This window comes from Protobothrops mucrosquamatus, unplaced genomic scaffold (assembly GCF_001527695.2).
Source record: "Protobothrops mucrosquamatus isolate PMUCROS unplaced genomic scaffold, P.Mucros_1.0 scaffold786, whole genome shotgun sequence".
Taxonomy (NCBI): Eukaryota; Metazoa; Chordata; class Lepidosauria; order Squamata; family Viperidae; genus Protobothrops; species Protobothrops mucrosquamatus.
This window is the reverse complement of record NW_015387054.1, coordinates 182,689-204,238: the sequence shown is the minus strand read 5'-3', so window position 1 is coordinate 204,238 and position 21,550 is coordinate 182,689. Positions and strand designations below refer to the sequence as shown.

Here is a 21,550-nt window from a genome sequence, read left to right as displayed (position 1 = left end):
TCTATCATTGCCATCATAACTTATTTTTGACTGTTTTGAATAGTAGCAGAGAGGCTGGATCAATGAGGATGTGGTTGATCAAAAGATGGACCAAACAGCATGTCTTACACAAAACTAACCAGTTTAAGAACAAGAAAGGAAGCTTTAAAAAAGACTTTAAAAACAAAACACATTATCCATAACCAGGAAGCAACATAAAATCTGCATGCAGGGATGGCTGGAGAAATTCTCCATGATTAATATTGTTACAAAAAATACTTTAGCAGAGTTAAAATTCAACTCAACCAGATCAAAGGTGGGGGAGGATGGAAGGGAGACAGACAAGAAAACAAAACAAGCTGAAATTAAAAGCCAAGTGATTGGGGGGGGGGACTTTGCCACAATACCTAGATTGACCATGAGTTTAACCCGTCCTCCATCTAGCTCAAGCCGTAGTGTATCAGCTGAATCACGTGATGTTGTGGCCATCAGTAGACCATATGCACGCTGGGACATGAAGCGGAAGGACACATCCTCAGCCTCTGTATGCATGACCATAGGCATAACAATTTTCATATACATGCTGCCATCATAACTCAGGACAGAGGCCTCTGAAGAAAAGAAAAAGATCAATAAAACAAATTACAATAATGTTAAGCATTTCAAATCTTGGAGGATTACTAATTATTTAATATTTTTAGATACATTATTTAATTATTGCATGAAAGTGGTTCAGATTTTCAGCATTATTATTTCACTGTATTATTCAAATAACAAAAGTTCCCTGGGTATTGTATATTCAGCTGAAAATATTAAGAGTAAAATTACCTCAGAACAGTAGAAAAATAACAGTATAAAATTTTATTAGAGAAAAGGTAATACCAGTGACTACAATAATGGTAATCAATACAGAAACATAATATAATTCCTCTTGAAGCAATCTACATTGTTTTATTGGCAGAATTCCTTGAAAAGGGCATCACATTAAGATCTTAGTAACATGATACATTAATTTGAGTAGAGAATGTTTTCAGATATCATGGTTTCATAATATTTATTTATGTAGCAATTGCTAACTTTATATTAATTGACTAATTGGCATATTTATATCAACTATAACTTTAGACATTTTCCAAGCATAGTTTAATGTAAAGTATATTCAAAATGTGTACCCAAAACAACTTGTTAAATCTGACCAATTCAAACGGCGATACTTAGTGTATTAACCTTAAATATGCAAACATACTCTTTGCCTAACTTTCCATTTGCACATCCAGCGATAAATGAAGATGGAGAGTCAAGACTACTAACCTACTCTGTCAGAGACAGTGGAACCATTTCCACAGTACAACAATCTGCAATTCAATAACAATCTATAATTCAACTCAAGTTCAGTTCTTTACTGATCAGTTGGAGCATCATTTTGTTTGTTTGTTTAGTCATGATAATGATCAAACCAAGACAACATTCAAGTTCATTGTTTCCTTATAATTAGGTGGCAAGAGTCAAATAAGGTACCCAATTCTAATATATCATGTTCAACCTATCATATTTGGAAACATTATGTGAAGATCCATCTCCTCTTAGAAGTCCATAATGTTGGGAAAAGTGGAACAAAAAAGTACCACCAGCAGCAAAGTGGACTCAAACACAACAGTAACAGATGGATTGGTAGGAGGCCTAAAAATCCAGGCTAAAAACAGATAACCCATAATAATAATAATAATAATAATAATAATAATAATAATAATAATAATAATAATAATAATAATAATAATAATAATAATAATAATAATAATAATATATCAAATAAGAAAAAATAGTGAAAACTGAAGGAATCAAGATGCCCCACGAAAATAACATTAAGAGTCTGGATGAGGAAGATTATTACAAATACTTGGGTATCCTTTAAGCTGACAACATCAAGCACACTGAAGTCAAGAAAAAGATTAGAGGTGAATACATCAAGAGAGTGAAGAAGATCTTAAAAGTCCAAACTCAATGGAGGAAATACCATAAAGGCAATCAACACCTGGGCAATTCCAGTCATTAGATACACAGCTGGAATAGTGGAATAGTAGTAGTAGTAGTAGTAGTAGTAGTAGTAGTAGTAGTAGTAGTAGTAGTAGTAGTTGGGAGGGACCTTGGAGGTCATCTAGTCCAACTCCCTGCTCAGGCAGGAAACACTATACCATTTCAGACAAATGGTTGTCTAATCTCTTCTTAAAAACTTCCAGTGTTGGAGCATTCACAACTTCCGGAGGCAGGTTGTTCCACTGATTAATTGTTCCAACTGTCAGGAAATTTGTCCTTAGTTCTAGGTTGTTTTTCTCTTTGGTTAGTTTCCATCCATTGCTTATTGTCCTGCCTTGAGGTGCTTTGGAGAATAGCTTAACTCCCTCTTCTTTGTGGCAATCCCTAAGATATTGGAACACTGCTATCAAGGAACATCCTGCAGATGTTATGTCATGTAATTGCTTATTGTTGACACCAACTTGATAGCAATAAAGTAATCAGGGTGGATAGGATGCAGGATCAGTTTTCTTGACATGTGAGTGTTATTCCAGGTTGTTGAAAAAGCTATGTTCCAGTTGTGGTAAACAAAGTGCAGTAAGTTTAATAATGCTACTTCCAAATGCTGGTGGAACCCAATGTTCTCATATTAGACATAAACTTATTTGTTGCATGTACTGAATAGAAACACAGAGACCTACTTGGTTTTGCTTTGGATTCTATTAGACTGTGCAGTTAAGCATGAAATGGCACTTTCTGACACCTTTAGTACAAATGTGACCTGCATGAAATAGTTTTTGTGCTAGTGTGTGCATATGCATACATTGCTGATAAGTGTCAGAGTTAGCAAAGGGAATGTTGTCAGAGAATAAATGAATTAACCTGCATAAGAGGGATCAGATACTTCCCTTCTTTAGGTACAATAGTATATATTGCATGGTAGAAGCATTTTGTAATCAGCAAGAACTTTGGAAATATTTCCTTTTCCTTAAAGAGAAAAACAATACAAATAGCATTAGAAACATAGGACTAATTTCAGAGAATCCAGAGAAATCCAAAGGATATAAGCTTACCCAATTGGTGCCCCCCACAGATGTGCTGAAATTGTAAATCAATTCCCAAAGTTCCCAATTATTATGAAATATATGAAGGCTGATATAAATTTATATAATAGAAAATAAGCAACTTGAAATAATAAGTCCAGTATAGGTTTCTTTCATGTTTTCCTCTCTAAAATGCTAAGACGGTCTGAATATGACCCACAGTTATCTTCACCACACTTCTTAAACACAATGAGAACAAAGAACAAACTGCAGCAGGTCCTGCATTATCAGCCATAATATACACACAAACAAAAACACACAACCACACACCTCAACCCATTTTATATGAAAGAGAAAGTAAATTACTTCCTTCAGCTTGCATTTATTTTTTTGTCTGTCTGGAAAAGAAAAATCCAAGCAGTTCCTAGAATTCCCTTAAATCATGAAACTACTTTTCCGCAAACTTCACAGAAAGTTTGTAGCAACTTCAGGCATACCAAAGTGAACTGGAAATTCAGTTATACTAGGCTGTGAAACTGTAAAAAGGACATGTGATCTCAGGGGAATTGAACAAGACCTTGATCTGGAACTGTCCATGGATCGGGATTGGTTTCCTTGATTTACTCAACTGCAGTTAATTATGCTTAACCTGGTTTTCCAATAGAAGTGCAGGGCTCAATAGCATTTGGGATGGGCCATTATCTCCTTCAAAGTTCGATCAGTTTGACCCTTGCCCTCTCTCTCCATCCTGCAGAATTAGTTTAGATTAACATTTCTTTACTCTTTTCAACTGTGCAAACAGATGGGATTTTTGTGGCTTGCAGATTTTGTAGCTCCTTCTATTCTTCCTTCCTTTCCTCTTTCCTTCCTCCCTCCCAAGGATGGGAGATAGGCATGGCACTCGGAAGATACTTTTTTCCCCGCTTTCCTATTGGTCAGTGACAGAATGCATAGATTGCCTTAAATGTTGATTATTTTAATTTTAAGGTAAACAATAGAAAAGACAATTGTTTATCAGCTTGAAATAGATTAGAAGGATATGGAAAGGTATGACTGAAATCAGTCTTCCCAAAATTTTTAAAATTTAACGACACAGTAGTTAAATAGACAACTAAGAAAGACAAAAACATTCCCAGAAACTACACACACAAACAAACAAAAAACACTTGGGGTTAGGGTTAGGTCACCATGAACTCAAAGAGCAAAATGGACATCGCCAACAAACCCGGAGTGCTTGGGTATGCTTAGGAGGGCACTGAATTTTCTAGGCTGCCCTATCTATGTTTCCTAGAAAAATACATGGGAAAATCCCATTGGAGGAAAATTCCACATGGGGTTAGGGTTAGGTCACCATGAACTCGTACAGGAAAATGGACATCACCAACAAACTCAGAGTACTTAGGTATGGTTAGGAGGGCACTGACTTTTCTAGGCTGCCCTATGTATGTTTCCTGGTAAAATAAATGGGAAAATCCCATTGGAGGAAAATTCTACTTAGAGTTAGGGTTAGGTCACCATGAACTCGTACAGCAAAATGGACATTGCCAACAAACCCGGAGTGGTTGGGTATGTTTAGTAGGGCACTGACTTTTCTAGGCTGCCCTATCTATGCTTCCTGGAAAAATACATGGGAAAATCCCACTGGAGGAAAATTCCACATAGGGTTAGGGTCAGGTCACCATGAACTCGTACAGAAAAAATGGACATCGCCAACAAACTCAGAGTACTTGGGTATGGTTAGGACGGCACTGACTTTTCTAGCCGGCCCTATCTATGTTTCCTGGTAAAATACATGGGAAAATCCCATTGGAGGAAAATTCCACTTAGGGTTAGGGTTAGGTCACCATGAACTCGTACAGCAAAATGGACATTGCCAACAAACCTGGACTACTTGGGTATGGTTAGTAGGGCACTAACTTTTCCAGGCTGCCCTATCTATGTTTCCTGGTAAAATAAATGGGAAAATCTCATTGGAAGAAAATTCTACTTAGGGTTAGGGTTATGTCACCATGAATTCTTAGAGTAAAATGGTCCTCGCCAACAAACCTGGAGTGCTTGGGTTGGTTAGGAGAGCACTGATTTTTCTAGGCTGCCCTATCTATATTTCCTAAATAAATTTAATAAATAAATAAAAAATAAAAATAAATATGGTTAGGAGGGCACTGACTTTTCTAGGCTGCCCTATGTTTCCTGGAAAATTACATGGGAAAATCCCATTGGAGGAAAATTCCACTTAGGGTTAGGATTAGGTCACCATGAACCCGTAGAGCAAAATGGACGTCACCAACAAATTCGAACTTCTTAGGTATGGAATGCAAATGCAAATGGAATGTAAATGCAAAGTATCTGTATTCAATATTTATGCTCCCAAAGAAATTTATATAGATGGAATTAATCTATTAGGATTTATTTTTCTTCTATGATTAAATAACTTGAATACAATTAAACAATTTTAATTAAAGGTTTCTTGAAGACACTGCTGCTGCAATAATTTTTTTAATGATGTTTTGCACATTTTAAATACCAGTGCTCCAAAGAAAAGAGTAATTTAATTTTTCAGTGTTTTACTACAAAAAATGTTGCAGCAAACAAACAAACAAATTGAATTACTTTTTAGTATCTTTCTTTTGTTGAACCAATTTTGGCACCTTGGTAAAAATGGGAAATAAAATTGAATGACCATTAATTATTAAAGTATTTTGAGTATTTTTTCCTGAATTCCTAAAAAAATATTTAACCCAACCCAAATTCATATAGGGTAAGTAATATGATTCTATTTTAGAGAGGTTTGGTACCATTGTGTCCAGTTTGAGGGTAAGATGCATGGGCTTCAACTCTCAGAATTACTATTCAGCATGGCTGTATTTGGAGAGGTACAACAGCATAATGTTTACATCTTCCAAAAAGATCAGGATTTTGGACTCACATATGACTGTACATTTGTTAAACCACTTGTATCTACACTAAGGGGCAAAAAGTCTATGAGCAGATAAAGCGCAACTTCCTTTCCCAACTTGCTCTCTGGGAAATTTATTTTTTTAATAAATACTGCCAAACTGCTAAATGGGGAGAGAATTTTGCAAGGGGTTGCAGCAAAGGGTGGAGGGAGGGGTTATTCTTATTTCCCCTTTATCTAAATGCTGGGGTAATTGTTTTTGAGTTCCCTTCCCTTTATGTTATGATATCATTCATTTGTTTTACCTTCTAAACAGTGTTGGATATATATATACAAGAGATAAGCAATTTCTTAACTGTTGGTGAAAATGAAAAAAAAACCAAGGAATTTTCCCTCTTTGTTTGAACAGATTAAAAAGTAAACATGCAGTGATCCTGCAAAGCAATTTTTGGGTGTTAGCCTCTTGGAAGTGCCATTCCCTAGAGCAAGGGTCTTCAAACTTGGTCCTTTTATGACTTGTGGACTTCAACTCTCAGAATTCCTCAGCCAGGCACAAGTCATAAAAGGGTCAAGTTTGAAGACCCCTGCCCTAGAGGACTGTTCACAAGACAATGTATTGTAACCCCAGGCTAAAAGAAAAACAAACAAAAAAACATTCCTGCTGTGTATTGACTGCCAGTAGTTGCAACCATTCCCAGATGTTACTAACGATGTCAGGAACTGAATTTCACTACTGGCTTAATCGGTTCTTGCTTTCCACCAGGGAATACAAAAGCCTGAACGCAATCAAACAAATGGAAATTATTCATCTTTTGAGCATTCTCAGACCTGGCCATACTTATGCAGTCAATAATGAATAAAATAAAATAACTCTCAAGATTTTCAAATTTTGTTTTAAAAAACAATACTATATTTATTATTTTTTTATGTTCTCGGTATGTGTTAACCAAGCTATGTCTCAGGAAAGATATGTGAAGTTACTTCTGAGCAGTTTCCTTTATTGTTCCTCATCTACAGACAGAAATCTTGCCAAACTAAAGCAAATATTTGTGTCTCTATAGATATACTCTGGGAGTTGCTAGGGAGGAGCCCTCTTAACTCTTTTTCTCCTGACTGAGCTATCTACAGTAAATCTCACTTTGTCTTTGTCCTCTTGAATGCAGCCCCTCCCTCCTGGAAATCAGGACTACATTGTACCACACCAGGACAGAATTGATTTCGAAGGGTCCTATATAACACTAGGAAGGCCACTTGAAAATAAAAATAAGGAGGGAGAGAGAGGAAAAGAGAGTTTTTTAAAAGATGTGAAAGAGTGGAAAATAGCTAATAGTCAAGCAGATTAAATTCATGAAAGATATTCTTCCTATGAAATCGCCATAGTTTTTCAGATCATTACTATGCAGTGTATTACATCTAAATACTCTTAAAGTGGATGAACTGGAAGAGAACTTGGATTCGTGGATTCTCCTCCACCCAATCTGAGTATAGAAAATTAAAATGGAGGATAAAAAATAAGTTATATTTACAGACATCCAAAGAAGGACAATAAACTATGGCCGGAAAAACAGCATCTAGATTTTTAATAATTTTAGAACTGGAGAGTCATAGTTAAACATTCTTTCCCCACTCAAGTGGTATATAAAACTCAAGTCATTGTGGTTTTGACTCTTTAGAAATGTACAGATCAGCATGTTTATTTACTATTGAGATTTCTAAAGCCCTCCAATTCAACAATGATGAGTAGCATAAGTGTTAAAATAACCACAATGCTGTACCTAAAACCACACACAAACACACATACATGACAGAGAAAGCAGACTTCCTTGGACCATTCAAGGACAGTCCCATTTAGAATGCATTTCAGTAGTTCATGAAGGAAGTACCTAAGGAATGAGTGACTGTGAGAAGAAATTCCCAATCCAGGAAAGGATGCAACTGGTATATTAGTTGAATCTGTGCAAAGACTTTCTTGGCCACAACTGCCACCTCTCTTTAAGCAGCAGCTGGGAATCAGGGTGAATTATCAAATGGGGTGAAACCCCATTCAGAACTAAAGATAGAAAATATCCAACTCCTGAAAAATCAGGAACCCAAAGGGACTTAATTTTGTCAGGGTTAAGGTTAAGCCTATCCCTCTCCATCCAAGCACCTCCAAACACTGGGATGACATCTTGACAGCATTTCTTGGCTGAGTAACTTGTTAAGGTTGAGTAATAACATAATACTGATAATAACTGATCTCCTGTTGATGGATGGAATCACCCAATGTCTTTATAGAGTCATTAAATAGGAGAGACAAGAGCTCTGAGGCCTGAGAAAAACCTACAAATTAGAATTTTGGGCTTGACCTTTCATCTCCCTAACAACTCCAATCAGAACCAGCCAGAAAGAAAGTGAGAGAACCATCACAACATTGTCCCTCCCACTCCCAAATCCTATAGTTCAGGCATGTCTTGCGACGTCATGGGAAGTTGTGCAACGTATCGCGACTTTTTCCCCATTGCCGGCAATGGGGTGGGTGCGGTTTCAGTATGATGCATCTGGCCCATGGGCCAACAGTTTGACATGCCTGCTATAGTTGATCCAGAATGATACTATGTTCAATGGTATTGAGATATCAAGGAGAACTAGAACAGTCCTACCGTCTCATTCCAATTCCATCAAAGTAAAATCAAGTAAAATCAATGCCACCTTTAGTATGCCTGCGCCTAAAATCTGACTCAAACATCTCCATATAATCTGAATTTCCAAGGCGTTCTAAAGTTGAGCCCTACCACCTTCTCAACCACCCTTTCCCAAAAGGAAAATTTGGAGAATGGATGAAAAATATCCAGAAGCATTTGACCTAGAGGTGGCTTCTTCATAAGGAAACATACCACTACTTTCTTTAACAGATGCAGAACCACCACCTGAATCAAGGATGAATTTACCAGCATCGCATCTAACCACATGTCACTCCCGGGAGCCTTAACAAGCCATGTGAGACATAGATTTAACAGCTGGCTGGGCTAACCGTCCCAATGACACTGTCCACTTTCTCAAGAATCACAGGATCAAAAACCTCTCAGATAAAAGGACAAGATAGAGCCTCAGTCAGCTCAACCGGACCTGCTCAGAACCTACTCGAATACAGTAGATCCTATTCCTTCCTGACACTATCCTCCTCTGTAATCTTTAGTGTTATGGTAGAGAAGAACAAAAAGCAATTTAATCACAGATTTGTTGTATTTGATTAGTTGACAGATAAAAAGCTAAAGGAAGCTGTTTTGCCTTTTCCTAAGGCATGTCCATCCAAATCTCCATAATTAATAAGTAGAGGTATGAAAAGCATCTTCATTGGCATATACAAGGTGTTTAGGCTGAATGTATATATATATAAGATGAACTTGAATCACATTTCCCAAGTGAATACTGTATGTGCTTTGAAACACAATTCTTTATCCAATCAATTGCTGGTAAAAGTTATTACTAGCCTAGACAGGCGAGGAGCGGGAGGCTATAGCCTTACTGAATCTCAGCAAGTACACAGGAGAGCACTCAGGATCTTAAATCCAACTTCAAATGTCAGTTTAACATTTGTAGAACTATTTTGAGACAAAATCTTGATGAGAAGGTCAGCGCTGGAAAAGTTGCTTAAAGTCAGCAAATCTAGTGGGAAGAAATCCATGAGGGCCCAAGCTAAATTTATTGTGTCAAGTATCACTTTCAAAGTTGCAAGATATGTATAGAAGATTTTACTCTCTTTTGTCTTTCAATAGCTTCGTATTCTGCCATTTAATTTAGCAAATAAAACAATTTCTGCCCTCCATGGCCTTGCATCCATTCAATTACAGAGCCCAGCACATGCAGATGTTCTCTTATGTTGATTTGTTATTCACTTTTCATTATGGTATTCTTAATGAGCCATTCCCTGCACTATTTTTCCATGATGGGCTGAATCCGTATTCTGTTCCGAGAGCAATATTTTTGTTGGAGCTTTCTTTTGGTCTTTATTCAGGTAGAGCATTAGCCCTGTGAAACATTATTTGTATAATAAGGCAACTCCATTTCAGTGAGGCTGAAATTGATTGAAACTTAACACAGTAATAATAATAATAATAATAATAATAATAATAATAATAATAATAATAATAATAATAATAATAATAATAATAATAATAATAATAATAATAATAATAATAATAATAATAATATAGTTGGAAGGGACCTTGGAGTCATCGAGTCCAACCCCCTGCTCAGGCAGAAAAACCTACACCAGTGGTGGTGAACCTATGGCATGGGTGCCAGAGGCGGCACTCAGAAACCTCTCCGTCGCCCAGTCATAGGCCTTCAGCTGGGTTTTATAAAACCTTTTCATTTTAGACCTCTGCCGCCATGTACAAAAAAAAAGGTTCAATCAATCAGTCAATTTCAACTTTTCGCGGGGGAAAAAAAGATCTTGCAAAGTTGGAATTGATTGATTGAACTTTTTAGTCCCAGTCTGCTGTTACCACCGCAGCCACGCCCTCCCAATGGGCCACACCCACCCAATGGGCCACACCCACCCGGCACCTGACGATGCATAAGTGGGTTTTGGGTTGCAGTTTGGGCATTTGGTCTCTAAAAGGCTCAGTGCCCTACACCATTTCAGACAAATGGTTGTCCAGTCTCTTCTTAAAAACTTCCAGTGTTGGAGCATTCACTGCTTCTGGAGGCAGGTTGTTCCATTGGTTAATTGTTCTAACTATCAGGAAGTTTCTCCTTAGTTCTAGGTTGCTTTTCTCCTTGATTAGTTTCCATCCGTTCTTTCTTGTCCTGCCTTCAGGCGCTTTGGAGAATAGCTTGACTCCCTCTTCTTTGTGGCAGCCCCTGAGATATTGGAATGCTGCTATCATGTCCCCCTTGTCCTTTTCTTCGTTAAACTAGACATACCCAATTCCAGCAACCGTTTCTTATATGTTTTAGCCTCCAGTCCCCTAATCATCTTTGTTGTTCTTCTCTGTACTCTTTTTAGAGTCTCAGCATTTTTTTACATCGTGGTGACCAAAACTGGATGCAGTATTCCAAGTATGGCCTTACCAAGGCATTGTAAAGTGGTATTAATACTTCACGTGATCTTGATTCTATCCCTCTGTTAATGCAGCCCAGCACTGTGTTGGCTTTTGTGGCAGCTGCAGCACACTGCTGGCTCATATTTAAGTGATTGTCCACTAGGACTCTGAAATCCCTCTCACAGTTACTACTATTGAGCAAGGTACCCCCTATACTATACCTGTACATTTGGTTTTTCTTGCCTAAATGTAGAACCTTACTTTTTTCACCATTGAATTTCATTTTTTTAGATAGCGCCCAGTGTTCAAGTCTATTCAGCTCCTCCTGTATCTTAAGCCTGTCTTCTGGAGTGTTGGTTATTCCTGCCAGCTTGGTGTCATCCGCAAATTTGATGAGTTCCCCATCTATCCCCTTGTCCAAATCATTGATGAAGATGTTGAAGAGCACTGGGCCCAGAACAGAGCCCCACTACACACTTCCCTCCATGTAGATGCAGTTCCATTGAGGACCACACGCTGAGTATGGCTGGTCAGACAGCTACGAATCCATCTGGNNTTTTTTTTCCTTTTTTGAAGATGGGAACTACATCAGTTCTTTTCCAGTCCTCTGGTAGTTTCCCAGTGCTCCAGGATCTTTGAAAAATATAGTTCAGTGGTTCTGAGATCACATCTGCCAGTTCCTTGAGAACCTTGGGGTGTAATACATCTGGTCCTGGTGATTTGAACTCGTCTAGGCTGGACAGGTGCTCAGTTACCATTTTCTTGCCTATCTTAACTTGTGTTTCTATTCTATTTTTTATGGCACTATTTTTGATAGGTTGGTCTGTTTTTTCCCTTTGTTTAAAGACAGATGCAAAAAACGAGTTAAATAGTTCTGCTTTCTCCCTATTGCTTGTCACCTTCTTGCCACTTTCACCCAATAATGGACCAAGTATTTTATCTTGTATCCATACAAAGGATGGTCTATTTTGCTATGGCATCCTGTACCATGAAAGACTTTGAGTTTCCTTAGTTAATTCTCCACTATTTAGTCAATATCCTGCTTTCTCTTTTCCTTGTTTATAATTTTCTTGATGTTCCAATTTCAAGAAAAGCATTTCTCTGGATTTCTATTTTAAATTCTAGTTTGGCATCCAAGTGCTAAGGAATTTCTAAACATAACGAAAGAGTTTAAGCATGGGGATTTCTAAGTATAGGTAAGACTGAAGTCAATCCAAATACAATCTGTAGAGTTTTCACAACATACACACTAGTAGCTTTTGAGATTAAGCTGATCATCCTATCATGATCATAAGAAATCTGAAGGGTAAACAGTATTTTTTAAATAGTAATTTAAAAACCCACAAAAAGTAATTTTCTTAACTTCCACTATCCTCTAAAATAGGTACATATATTAATCCAAACTTCCTTTCCTTAGGTGTCTATGGAGATTCTCAATCATCCAGATCATGATTGTCCCAAATGGTTGTTTGCCATTTGAAAAGAACCTTTAGGACTTTATTTGCCTATGTCTCATGATAGCGTCCTCTGAATCTCTTCTAGTTGATCCCTATTACCCTCTTTTCTTAGTCTGTTATTATGTTCAATATATTCAGTATAAACGATATATATTGACCATATAGGCAAGTTCCATATACTCTGAGCATGAGAGCATATAGTCCAATTGTCAGTCCACTGCTAAAGAAAGTTGTTGTTGTTACTTATTATTATTGTTAGATTTAAGGTATCATCACCACCACTGCTGTCTCCATTTTTAAAGTTAAGTTTCCTTACCATATTTAGGTTAGATGGAATTGGGTATGTTTGTGCTCAAGACACATGAATGACATACCTTTCTCCATCCTTCTATTTTCTTCAGTAATACATATACAAACCTGCTTGTTTTGTATCTGATCAAAGATTTTGCAAGAGAACTCCTGGAGCAGAAAAGTAATATTACTTCATTATCAAGATTTCAGTAGAAAGACAGAGTATAAATCCAATAAATGAATAATCAAGTAAACTAATGAATAAAATTGTAGGCTATATCCCAAACATTATCACTTTGATTCAAAAATAATTTTAGAATATTATTTGATATATCTCAATGTCTGCATTAGAATAGGCAAAAAATGGCTCAAACTGCCATTGGGTGATGAAATTGTCTAGTGATCCTGGATCTAAACTGCCACATAGCACTGTTGAGGATGAAAGAGATGAAAATGTGTGTATGCAAACAGCCTGTTGGTGTACATATTTGAAATCAGAAATAATTTCTAGCAAAACAGATTTTATTCTGACATGCAATAAAGGAGGAAGAAGGAGAAGGTAGTGAGGAAGGAGGAAAAACATCTTAGAACTTTAATGTATTTGAGAAACTCAAGTTTCCATTAAACAACTATTTGTGGTTTTGCATGATTGAATAAATAGAATAACAAAGTGCAACAAATCTTGTGACCCATCAGTGAAATGAGCAATTTCCATCTGCCACAAAGAATTCAAAGCAAGAGAAAGAAACATGCAGAATAATTATTACATTTAATTTAAGACAAACCACCCTACTTGTAAACAAGTGAATATTTTTAAGTCTGACAAAAAAATCAGCGCTGGCGAAGTGTTACAGAGCAGAAAAGGCAGCAATTAGGTGGATAATGACAGCATACAAACGGGAGGGGGGAAATTACAGTATGCCATTTAATTTGGGGATCTAAGATGCACCTTCTAAACTTAAAATTTAAGTTCAAGCAATATGGTGTTTAAAACACCAGGAGGTGGGAAGATAGTTCTTAAATCTTTTGTTATATATCCAACTGCATCACTTTACTCTTGCATAACATCTGCACAGCTATACAATTGCTCAATGTTAACTGATACTAATGCTGGCAACAATACAGAAATCACAGTTTTAAAGGTAAAAATCTGCTTCAAATTAAGCTTGATTCCTGATAACTATATTCTTGTAACTATACAGCAGCAGTTTGCACTGCTTACTTACAGTATTACTTTTTGACTTTCTAATGTACCTTATAGTCTTTGTATTTCCTGAGTCTTCCATTTAAATATTAATCAGAACCAACGCAAATCCAATAGCATCTTTTGATCACCCAAGGTGAACTAAGTGCTGCTTACCCAGCTCTTTGATTCTATAAATTAATTAACTCTAATAAATTAAGTGAATGACTACTGTGCCACCAATAGCTTACAAAGTAGTCCATTAATGGTGGTAGAATTGTCCCTTTTGCTCTGGTTGGCAGTGGGTTATTTATTTCATTTCAGTTATTTCATTGTTGTGAGTGACATCAATCTAAAAAGAAGAACAGGCTGACATTTTTCACAGGCCAGAGGTTTACAGTATTATCAAACTGATGTTGACTCTTAATGATGCATAGATTCTCATCAGGATAATCTCTCCCTAACTTGGTCTTTCAGGTCTGCCAATGGTGCACACATCACCCACTGTAAGTGAGTCAATTCACCTTGCTGCTAGTCTTCTTCTCTTTCCTTTTACCTTTCCCAGCATTACAGCCTTCTTCAGAGAAGAAGGTCTTCACCTAATAAAGTAAATTAATTTCTACCTTGAGTGTGAACTTTGCACTGATTTCTTCTTTATTTTCTTGGTTTTCCATGGTAATGAAACAGGTTTAAGAAATCTCTTTCTAGATTTTAGAATATTCCTCTGCATTGGCCATATTGATAGCCTGGTGTTCTAAACTTAGCTTTCTAGAACATCATACTGCTGGATTCTTGTATTTCGTTACCCAGTCATTGATGTCAGGAAAATTTGCTCTCCTTTCTATGTACTAATGTTCGAAGAAATGGTATTTGGGGCAGAAAGCCACAGAATTGACCTTGGAAAAACTATGCAGCAACAGTTACAAAAACAAAAACATATTTTAAGCCCAGGAAACAAGAAAGCATAAAAAAGAAACTCAAACTGGCTGCTCCATAACTGTGTTAAAAAGGAAGAAGGAAAATACAGTCCAGTTCTCAGGAATTAGTTTCTATAGACTATAACAATAAAGAGTTCCAGTCAATAATTTGTTTTCTGGCCTGTACTACTTTGAAGAGCTGATATTTCCATTAATAGGCTTTTTACCTGAGTCCCCCTCTGCTGACTCCCTCTTGCTCTTGACATTTTCGTATTTGGTGCAATCAGTGGACCATTAAAAGGAAAAAAAGCCACAGCATTATTATTCTTCCTCTATTTAAGCTAGAAGGTGACATTGGAAGCACCCTTTAATTTTTTTCATCTAGTTTAAAAGAAGGAAAGAAAAGAAAGCTTACCATTTCCTTGATTTAGCAGGCTTGATAAACTCCCAGCCTTTCTCCACTGCACTGACTACAGTAACTTTAAAAAAGTGTTTCACTGGTCTACTAGTAAAGTGTGAAACAAAGAAAATCAAGCAAACAGCTTCATCAGTGAAGGTCCCTTTAGAAGGAAGCAGGCAGCCTACAACAAAATGTCCATAAAAGACAGTGACCAGTAACTGCAAGACAGCAGGTATTCTTGCTATTGTGAATAATAGACAATTGTGTAATTATATAACTAACACTATTATATAACTACTTGTGCTGGCACAAGTTGTAAAACTCTATTTTTGGTGCTTAGCAAGACAAGGCAGGCAGAGGTTGCTTTCTCAATAGGCTGCAGGCTGATACAAGATGACATTGAATGTGGTTGACCTTGAAAAAAGAGTCCTGTGCTCAAGCTATGACAACCTAGACCTATGGATCAGCCCTAAGACTGTAGATCTCTGACCATTGGGTAGGGTGGCAGAGACTCCCAACCCAGTTATCCCTTTTGCAATCAAAGTTAGAACCTCAAGATAATGGAGGCAATTCCAATATAGACTGTCCCCTCCTGGCATCTTGCTACAACTGTAACTAGTTTTGTCTAAATCCTAACCTGATACAATTTCACCTGGTGGCCCAGTGTTGGTTGAAGTTGGGGTGGATTAAAAAATGTAGATTAGATCAATCCAAAGCCATTACATGGCCCTAAACCAAAGAAAGATTTAGATAAAGAATGCTGCTTTTTTTCTAAATCCTACCACATTCATCTGTCTTTGGGATTAGTGGAGTTCTTATATCTTGAGCCATCTTAAACTTTGGTTTCTTGGGTTATGATTAAAATTTAATTACATGTTTTTGAAATTAAAAACTAAAGAAGAATGGCAGAATCATTTCATTGTACTATAAACATGGGCAAGTGATATGTCCAATAATGATTTATTTGTTTAGCTGATGGCATATCATACATGGACTAGCAATATATATTAAAATTTGATCTAGATTAGTAATTGGGCACTTCAATTGCCATTGAAGTGCAGCATCACAAAGAAGCTGTGTGAGGTGAGAATCCTATTCAGAATTTTAACTCTTAGGCAAATATTATTATTATTATTATTATTATTATTATTATTATTATTATTATTATTATTATTATTATTATTATTATTATTATTATTATTATTATTATTATTATTATTAAAGTTGGAAGGGACCTTGGAGGTCATCAAGTCCAACCCCCTGCTCAGGCAGGAAACCCTACACCATTTCAGACAAATGGCTGTCCAGTCTCTTCTTAAAAACTTCCAGTGTTGGAGCATTCACCGCTTCTGGAGGCAGGTTGTTCCATTGGTTAATTGTTCTAACTGTCAGGAAGTTTCTCCTTAGTTCTAAGTTGCTTCTCTCCTTGATCAGTTTCCATCAGTTGCTTCTCATCCTGCCTTCAGGTGCCTTGGAGAATAGCTTGACTCCCTCTTCTTTGGCAGCCCCTGAGATATTGGAACACTGCTATCATGTCCCCCCTCGTCCTTCTCTTCGTTAAACTAGATATACCCAATTCCAGAAACCGTTCCTTATATGTTTTAGCCTCTAGTCCCCTAATCATCTTTGTTGCTCTTCTCTGTACTATTTCTAGAGCATCTTCAGCATCTTTTTTACATCGTGGTGACCAAAACTGGATGCAGTATTCCAAGTGTGGCCTTACTAAGGCATTGTAAAGTGGTTTTAATACTTCACGTGATCTTGATTCTATCCCTCTGTTAATGCAGCCCAGCACTGTGTTGGCTTTTTTGGCAGCTGAAGCACACTGCTGGCTCATATTTAAGTGATTGTCCACTAGGACTCTGAGATCCCTCTCACAGTTACTACTATTGAGCAAGGTACCCCCTATACTATACCTGTACATTTGGTTTTTCTTGCCTAAATGTAGAACCTTACTTTTTTCACCATTGAATTTCATTTTGTTAGATAGCGCCCAGTGTTCAAGTCTATTCAGCTCCTCCTGTATCTTAAGCCTGTCTTCTGGAGTGTTGGCTATTCCTGCCAGCTTGGTGTCATCCGCAAATTTGATGAGTTCCCCATCTATCCCCTCGTCCAAATAATTGATGAAGATATTGAAGAGCACTGGGCCTAGAACAGAGCCCTGGGGCACCCCACAACACACTTCCCTCCATGTAGATGCGGTTCCATGAGGACCACAATTTAATAGGCATAATAGAAAACGTGGAATGATTCCCAACACTGGAATATAATAATTGTAGGATACAATTTGTTTTAGTAGAGCAAAAGTAGTAGAAATAGATAATGTAGATGAAGAATTCTCAAAATACTTGTTAATTCCTAAAGAAGGGAAATATTAAAAGCAGGGCTGCAAAGTATTCCAGGGTTAAAACAAAAAACAAAAAAACTAATGGAAGACCAGAGAAGTCAATATGAATGCACAAAAAACTTACTAAAATCTAAGAATATAAAGAACTGATACAGGTAGTTGAAAGAGAGAAATATTTCAAAGGAAGAGTACAACAATACTGCAAACCAGACTATGGAAACTTGGATCTGTTTTACATATTACTGGGTCAAATTATAGATATCTTTCTACTGTCTGAAATGTTGGTCAACAGGTTCAGTCTACTAGCTTTTTAGTTTTTTTTAATGCTTTCATGTAGATGGTCCCAGAATTTTTTATGCCAGCACTTTATATATGTCAGGCTCCATCATTTCATTGGTTGAAACCTTCTTAAATTGTAAGAAATTCCTTATTTTATCTTCTGCAGTTTAAAAACAGCCCTAGTTTCTGTTTTTCACCACTTTAAAGACATTTTGATTTATGCTTCTCATGCTTAGTGCAGAATTGCAGATGGTTATCTACATAATTATTAATATAGTTGGAATACAATTGGAATTCCTGTCCTAGAAAGCTCTACTTCTCAATATGTATGAATTTGTTTTCTGCCCCTCTCTCCAGACTTCTTTTATTTCTGAATTATCTATTTTTTTTTTCTAGAGTGGCTGTACTGCCTGTTCATTAGTTTCACTATGAATCCCAGATATCATTTTTCCACAGCATATTTTTGAAAGACAAAAATGGCATTTGAGTTTATTGTCTTAACCAAGATCAAAACTGTTTAGGACCATGCACCTCCTTGGTGTCATGTAATTCTGCCAAGCTAATAGATAAATTTAATTATGTTTCTATACAACAGAACTGGCAAACAAAGAAAGAAAAAGCTCTGGTACAATGTTTTATAATGGCAAAACAGAATCGTTAGTTCTTTAATGCAATCAGCTGGCATTCTTCCCTTGAATGTCTTATGTTCTGAAGTACTCCTGCCTCTATAACTCCAAAGCCACAGGACCCCATGAAATGGGAGCATTGCAAACAAAAATGGCAAGCAAAACTATGTTGGAAAATTACTAAAGTTTATTCATAGGAATATTTTCCAAGCCAGTAAATAGAAACTATCCTGTTTTTAAAGCAAATATGCAGAATGGCTTGATGTCTGAAAATATTTGTTCCTGACCAGATATACAAAACTGTTTCATAGAACTAGGTTGCTTCCTTGAAACTCGTTACAGGGAGAGTTACATAAGCAGTGCAAGAGGAGAATGTGTATGAGGTGCTACCATGTTACCACAGCAGGTTCAGTTCCATATTAGAAAAAGGCTTACACCATTTTCTTTCCTATTACAGCACCACTCGCACTATGTTGATGGTTCCTGCCCCTTCATTTGCTTTTCTCCTTTCACCAATCTATACTGTTGCCTAAACGGAAAGAGCAAGGTAATAATTCCATAGCCATTGCCTTTTCATTGTCCTAGGTAGCAAGGGTTCGTAAGCCAGTGAGAAGACTCTCCCAGGCTGCATTGTCCTGTGTGCGGTAATCCTGCAGCTCTTCCAACTAGCCATTCTTCTTTGTTCATGAACAAATCTATTTGTACCACCTGATTTTTATTTCTTTTGGGGAAGGGAGTGCTTTTTTTTTTCTTTTTCTTAAATATCCTAGACTGGCCAAGTAGCACACTCATTCAGAATAGGCATATAACAAGGAGTGGCAGCAAAAGGCAGTCACAATTAGCCTTGATGAGATTCAGAGTTCTACAAGAATGTCATTTCTTGATGTCAAGACAAAAGGTTTGACAAGTGTTGGTCTAAATCTGTGTTTCTCAACTCCGCCAACTTTAAGATATGTAAACGCTCAGCATCTGACTGGGGAATTCTGGGAGTTTGAAGTTCATATAACTTAAAGTGACTAAAACTGGTAAGCATTGATATAAACTAGAGAGAAATAATTTTGTTCTATTTTTGTTTTTGTTTTGAAAGCTGGTTTCTTAACAAAAGACTGCTATCTAGATTGATAATCATATTCCTTAGGGAAGGAGAGACATATATGGTATATGTTTATGAAAACCATGGAATTCTATGGCACCGATCTTATTTGTAAAGCAACAACAATATATAAATAATTTTTCTAACACAATGCTCTATTTTTTTCCTCTCTGGGTCCATTAGCATTGCCACTACATGCTCTGTAAAGTCAATACCAATTTACATCCTCTTAAAACTTTCACACAGTTTTGTGAAATAGTAATATTTTCAACGATCCTTTATTATCTTAGGCCATTTTTAGTCAGGGTTTTGAGTTTAGGAAACTCAAAGAGCACATTTATAATATTTTATAATAATATTTTTCTATTTCCCAATATTTCCTCTTTACTTTGTTTTCTTTGTTTTCTTTTCTTTTTCTTGTTCCCCGTTTTACTCACTTAAGATAGTAGTGGATAATAAAATGACATCAAAAATAGACGTTGGGGACTTTTTTATTAAAATTATGTTGACCCCTTTGTTTTGTTCCTCTTGAAACCTGCAAGGAACTTCATATTCTGAGTGTTTTAATTTTCATGTGCAAAAGAATAAGACTGTCAAAAATTAGTGATTTATTGAGATGAACATTTTCATGCTCTTGTTAATGTGCTGTATAAGATAAATTTGTTCAGAAGCAGTGTATGCCATGGAATAACAATTTTTGAAAAGGAATACTTTTATATCCTGCATCCCAAAGGCAGAGAGAAACAAGATGGACTTGATCTGATTTTGCAAGGCAAGAACAGCCTGGTTCTTATAATATTCTAAGGTATTCTATTATTTCTTTATTAATTTGACATATGTTTATCCTTTCTTTTCTTCAAGAGCTCAAGATGACTTATGTGCAGATCTTTCATCACTTTTTCTCCTACAGCAAGAAATCTATGAAGTAGGTTAAACTAAGTTAGAGAATGGCCAATTCAAAAGCATTGCATGAATTTCCATGCTAAGGGTGAATTTGAACTGAGCATTTCCGCATTCTAATCCAACATCTAAACCACTATGCTATACTGGCTCTAGATTACTGGATAATGTACTACTAATTTGGTGCGTGCAACATGCAGATTATATATTACACGCATAATTATATATGCATAATTATTTTGTTTGCTACATGGTAATTCAAATGTGCCACTGTAATATTACTGGATAAGATCTAAGTTAAGACTAGATTTTAATTCAATTAGAAAATCTATATTTAAAATTCTGCCATCTGCTAAATTACAGATGAGCAGTTAATACATCCAAATAACTAAAATAAATAAAAATGAAATAAATCTTCCAGTTCAATATAAAAATCTAATATTAGGTTAGAGATACATCTGAAAATTAGCTATAACGTATGTTCTTCCTCTGGGATTCTGGGAATATCATTGTTACCCAGGAAACTATGTTAACTGAGAAAACAGACTGGTCAGTAAGGATTCAAAAGATATTATAGTTAAAGGTCAAGGATTCAAAACATTAAAATCCATGTTATGAAAAGGCATAAAAATACTGTAAAACTAGAAACAAAGTCTTACAGTCTTTTTTCTTTACTTTTCACATTACCACTGTCAGGTATTTTGTCTCATCTCTCAGTGGTGACCTTTGTATTAATGAAAGATTTAATTCCAGTATTTCTTTTTTACATTTCTCCTTTGATAATGCATTATTTCAATTTATATTTATAACTCTTTTATTTTATATTCAGCCATACATATAATACTAAGTCAGAGGTCCAGATCCTGAGGACTCATGTATTCAAATCTTTTTCATAGTTTATTTATTTATTTATTTATTTATTTATTTATTTAATTTATATCCCGCCCTTCTCCCGACGGGACTCAGGGCGGCTCACAACATATTTAAAACAAAGGCATATATACAATCCCCCCCTGTAAAACCGAATTAAACCAAATTTTAAAGTTGTGTTATTTCGAATTCCTTAAAATGAACCCAGTATAAAATCCTCCCTAGG

At 36.3% G+C, this 21,550-nt stretch overlaps 1 protein-coding gene across 1 annotated transcript in view; it reads right to left on the bottom strand.

Annotated features, from left to right (window-relative positions):
- Positions 1–21,550, bottom strand: part of LOC107289924 (neurexin-3) — a gene marked incomplete at its 3' end in the record, with an annotated part of 199,372 nt that overhangs the window by 141,848 nt on the left and 35,974 nt on the right. The window contains exon 4 of the mRNA XM_015818752.1: positions 387–590. Within this exon, the coding sequence (XP_015674238.1) occupies positions 387–590 (204 nt within the window). The remainder of the gene's footprint in view (positions 1–386; positions 591–21,550) is intronic.